General features: G+C 43.3%; 1 protein-coding gene across 1 annotated transcript in view; it reads right to left on the reverse strand.

The window, feature by feature from the left end:
* The window catches only part of LOC127631887 (dipeptidyl peptidase 1-like), a 6,623-nt gene continuing 1,267 nt past the window's right edge, over positions 1-5,356 (reverse strand). The window contains exons 3-7 of the mRNA XM_052110282.1: positions 4,931-5,094; positions 4,571-4,726; positions 3,957-4,075; positions 3,140-3,271; positions 1-2,226 (exon numbers count right to left, since the gene is read on the reverse strand). Coding sequence (XP_051966242.1) covers positions 1,727-2,226; positions 3,140-3,271; positions 3,957-4,075; positions 4,571-4,726; positions 4,931-5,094 — 1,071 coding nt within the window. The 3' untranslated portion in view covers positions 1-1,726. The remainder of the gene's footprint in view (positions 2,227-3,139; positions 3,272-3,956; positions 4,076-4,570; positions 4,727-4,930; positions 5,095-5,356) is intronic.

A 5,356-nucleotide genomic window follows, 5' to 3' on the forward strand; every position in this document is an offset into this window, starting at 1 on the left:
ATAAAGTCACAGATACAAGGCAAAAGCAGCGATTACTTATTCAAATAGTCTCTCGGCCAACAGCCTCACAAGACTGCAAACATCCCTTTATAACATTTATTGCAATTGATAAAACTCTGAAAGTAATTTAAAAAAAAAAGTGGTGCAGACTGCAGTGATATTGAGCTTACATGGATCAATACAAATCTAAAATGCTCCCTTTAAAAATGCACGCACAAGAAATGAGACATCGTAGTTCCAGCACATGGACAAATACAGCACCCGAAATGACTTATTGCAGATCCAACAAGGTTAACTGAAAATGTGCGCAACCTTAAGGAAATCCACACTTAAAAATGCAAAAGGCGAAGACAAGACTACTTCAAATGCTGGGACAAATCACAGTGCAAGTGTATAGGGCAAGAGAAAGCGTGCATGAGTCAAAAGATTTGTCCTGGTAACAAGGCAACTGATTAGTTTAAATGAACATGGCATTGCAACATTTACAAAGTTAATATGCATAAATTTACAAAATCAAAACTAGTCTCCAGATTTAAAAAAAAAAAAACCTAACACGATTTCCTTGTAGGGTGGCCAAGAACCACCAATAAATAGCAAACGGCAACTGTTGGGGAAGGAGATAAGTTGAGGCTCAGGGTGATTCATTACAAAGGATTAGAACGGAGTTAGCATTGTAGATGGTGGAAAAAAAGCTCCATGCTTGCCCTTAAAAGTTTCCCCAAACATGGGAGCAGCAGAATATTCCTGGTACAGCTCAAGTGTCAGGAAAAACTGCATGACATCGCTCGAAAGCAGAAGTCTGTGGAGGCAAAAGGAGAACAAGTCTCGAGCACTACCTGGACGCCAGCAAGAGGTCAAAACTCTGAGATTTAGTGGACATTGGCTCGCATGGAATTAGACCAAGCCAGGACCAATGAGAAGAACCTTCCCGCCAAAGTGAGGAGCTTGGAAACTAGTTTACAACCTTAACAAGGACTAAAATAAAGTTGGAGTCTTCCATCTACTTTAATGAGTATTTGTTGACAGTGTATTTTGCTGACAGGCAATTGCAAGGGTAGAGAAAGACCAACATTGGAGAGGTGAGTCCCAGGTGTACTGCAGGACACCAGCACCAACAGTATAGACTCTTACCTGGAAGGTCCACAACACTTAACAAGTAAATCAAACCCCAAATCTACAGTACAAGTACATCAGCATTTTCCTTCCTCCCTGGTTAAACATGCTGCATATTTGTCCCCTTTGGCAGTCATTCAGCAGTTGAGTTCAACACTTATCTGGTACTTGGCTCTGAGCTTTTGGCTGCTAAATGTTGTGTTAAGGCAGATTCTACTTCACGCCCATGAGGGACCACCATTGGGCAACTCGATGTAAACAAAGGACTAGCAATTCTTCCTTCTGTTATCTTACAATGGGCTCTGTAAAGAAGCTCATGGCTTCAGCCCACCATGGGGAGCATGTTGGGCAACGCACCACCATCTAAACACCCTTTATTTCCCTCCTTAAAGAATAGAAGCGATCATACTACATAGCCTCAAGGCAGACATGTCAGGTGATCAGGTTCACCTTGAGAAAATGGAAACAAAAAGATTTAAAACTTGGCCACAAATTAAAATAATAAAAAAAAGACAGTGCCATTTTCCCCCATTTCAGGCAGCAGAATTATAAAAATTGTGAAATAAAAACAGATGCCATGTTCAATACAACTGACCAATGATTCTACATGCTCTTAAAGTTTGACAATTGGTGTAGTTGCTACTGCAATGCTCTCAATGGCACACTCATCAGTTCCACGACGGATTCTGAAGTAGCCATTCTCGCCCCATCCATTTCCCCAGCTGTTTTTTACAATCCAGAACTTCTCCCCGGTCTTATGGCATTTCCCATACCCCACCAACAACACTGCATGATTGGTCAGCTCGAATGGGTTGTTAGTGTCACGGAGGCCGGTGTGATGGTAGATGCCCTCCTTGTAGAGCATGAAATCTGGGTACACCTCCAGGGCTACACCCATGGGGCCATTCCGGACCAGCTCCAGCATCATGGCGGTCTCGCTGCATCCGCCGTAAAATCCACCCACATAGTGGTAATCAGAGGCATAGTACCTTGCACACTTGTCGGGCACATTGCAGGGAGAATCGGCCCCGGTGTACGGGAAGCAGTCCTCCTCTACAATGCCAAAGTCCTGGATGTATTTACCAATCAGGTATGGAAAACCTCCATCACAACCTGTACAGAAAACAAGAAAGCCATTAGAAACAACGACATGTGTACAAACCAAAGCGGCAGCAATTCCAATTGCTCAAAGGAAAATGGGAGGTAGTTTATCATGCAAAGCTGGAATAATTTCAGGGAAAAAAAATGAAAGCTTATTCCCAATACGATTAATAGCAGATGTATATTTATTGACCAATCACAAGCAAATGTTTGACATCACTTAAGCATGCTTTAGGGGCCTGGGTAGCTCAGAGTATTGACGACGACTAACCCCCCTGGAGTTGCGAGTTCAAATCCAGGGTGTGCAGAGTGACTCCAGCCAGGTCTCCTAAGCAACCAAATTGGACCAGTGCTAGGGAGGTTAGAGTCACATGGGGTAACCTCCTCGTGGTCACGATTAGTGGTTCTCACTCGCAATGGGGCGCGTGGTAAATTGTGTGGATCGCGGAGTAGCATGAGCCTCCTCATGCTGGGAGTCTCTGCGGTGTCATGCACAACGAGCTACATGTTAAGATGCACGAATTGACCATCTCAGAAGTGGAGGTAACTGAAACTTGTCCTCTGCCACCTGGATTAAGGCAACCATGCCGCCACGAGGACCTACCAAGTAGTGGGAATTGGGCATTCCAAAATGGCGAGAAAAGGGGTGTTTATAATAAAAGAAACGAGTAGGCACGTTTTAAGGCCCGGTCATATTTAGGCTACTCAATGGGAATCCGCACAATCCGTAATTTCAAAACTCCACCTCCTGTATGAACGGAGTTAAACATTTCAATCGGCTTGTATAAATGTTCTCCTGAAGACATTGAAAAGTGAACATTCATGGTTTTATATCTGAAAATATGCACACAGTCAGTCATGTACTCAAGTTCAGTACAGATAAGGGTTGTTAAACATTTGAGTCACTACATAAACATGCACGTACCTTGCGAGTAGTGAGAGCAGGACACGACTTGCTGTGGGCTGAAAACAGGCTGCTGTGTGTTGTTCGTCTGGATTCGGACTCGTGCCTCAAGCATTCCCATGGTGGCGAAAGAATAGCAGCTGCCACATGAGGCTAGAAAGAGAAATAAATCATTAACTGATGAAGGACAACAAACCATCTCCAGCCACTTTCCTCCATGGTCTTTAAATGCACCAAAACTTAGACTGCAAAGCCACATCTGAACACAATCAGGGGAACAAATTAACAAAAAGACATGAACATGACTAAAACAGGTCACAGTGGTGGACAAACCAAAGGAAAACCAAAGTTGAGTTTGGCCTACTTTTGAACAAGACAACTTAAGTCTTCACTAAGCTCCAATCTTATTTTCTTGTAGGTCAATCAGGAGAATAGAGATTTCCTTAATGTGTTACATTTGCAGAAATACTCTCATTTCTTATATCCGCTCTGTCGAAATTGTAAATGATCTCCGCAACAGGTTGGAGGTCAACACATGCAATAAGAATTGCATCATTTCCAAATATTTCTTCCTCAAAGTACTAAAAGAATTGGTCATAGTCTTAAAGAACCACAGTAGTTTAATACAATTCCCATCCATAATAAGGAATCTGCAGGAAATGTTTCCACTGGCAGTATAACGACAGCAGCACACATGGAGACATGGTTACACAGCTCCAAAACTTAAGCTAACATTTCCTGCATTTTTAGGGTTATGATAATTGTGCCCATTTAAACATGGTCAGATGCCATTCAAGAGGTTTTAGCTTAAGACTGACGCACTCTGAAGCGCACACACCTTGGTTGCGGACAGGGCTGACATAACTGACTCCATTCACATTTCTCCAGTCCCAGCGTTCTGGAAGGCCAGCCGCCATTTTACCGACATCTGCGCCAACAGTCACGGGCCTGACCCGCCTGAGGGGGAGAGAGAATGACAAGTCATAAAATGGTTTTGTAAAGACCTCTGTGCACAATTAGTCACATATTTTTCCCTAAAATGCATTAACTTTCTCTTTTCACAGAAGCAGAAACCAAGAGACTGCACAGGTGGGAGAAGAATGAAGTTCTCAAGGCATCAGATATTTAGTGTGTATGCACAGAAATGGTCTGCACTTATATAGCGCCTTTTATATAACCTTAACGGTAGTCAAAGCACTTTACGCTGTGACTCAATCACCCATACACACATTCATACACCAATGGCGGCAGAGCTGCTATGTAAGGTGCTAGCCTGCCATTGGGAGCAACATGGGGTTCGGTGTCTTGCCCAAGGACACTTAGGCATGTGGAGTCGTGTGGGCCAGGATTCGAACCACCAACCCTGAGATTAGTAGCCGACCCGCTCTACCACCTGAGCCACAGCCGCCCCTATAGGCCAAACTGTCCCAACTAAATAGTGCGTGTAGGTACCGTGGAATGCTGGAGGCACGTCCTCCTGATCTCTTCAGTAGCTCCAGTATGGTGTAGGCCTCGTGGTGACCGTACGCTGTGGCTCTCCAGGACTTTTGAACAGAGTTTACTTGATCCACAAACTCCATGTTATGAACGTATGGCAGCTTCAGGAGCCTGTAGTTCAGATACAAAATGCGTTACCAAACAAGTAAAATAAATCCATCCAAAACATATACAAGACCTTTAGAGATTATAACATTCAAGCAATGATAAACTCAGTGTCATATGACATTTTATCAAGAAGCGAGATAAAAGGATAATTAGGTCACTGGAGAACCAAATACTGCTGACACAAATCACACACACACACACACTCACAGTTGGTCCTTGTATCCGAGCAGGGGTTTGTAATCGGTTCGTGGCGGGATGGCTCGCACCTTCTTCCCAGTGAAACAGGCCCAGTTGTTCCCCAAAACATCATGAACCCATCCGGGCAGTGTCTGATCACAGTAACTGGTCACCTCTGAACCCTGCTGAGAATACTAGAGGTACAGATAGAGAAAGAAATCAAATCCTTATTAAAACAAACTACAATACCATATATGCACATTTAATTGATAGATTTAGTATTTTCTTTGTCAGTTCATAATGCATTAATCGCTTAATACAATGATTTCAACACACACAGCTCAGATTGGGAGATCTTATGAGAGATTAAGTTGACAATGATATGTTCTGAAGTCGTTTCAGAGCCACAATACACAGGAAAGTGCTGATGTAAGAGTTCCCCCTTCTGTTGTGCAA

Source organism: Xyrauchen texanus, chromosome 38, assembly GCF_025860055.1.
Source record: "Xyrauchen texanus isolate HMW12.3.18 chromosome 38, RBS_HiC_50CHRs, whole genome shotgun sequence".
Taxonomy (NCBI): domain Eukaryota; kingdom Metazoa; phylum Chordata; class Actinopteri; order Cypriniformes; family Catostomidae; genus Xyrauchen; species Xyrauchen texanus.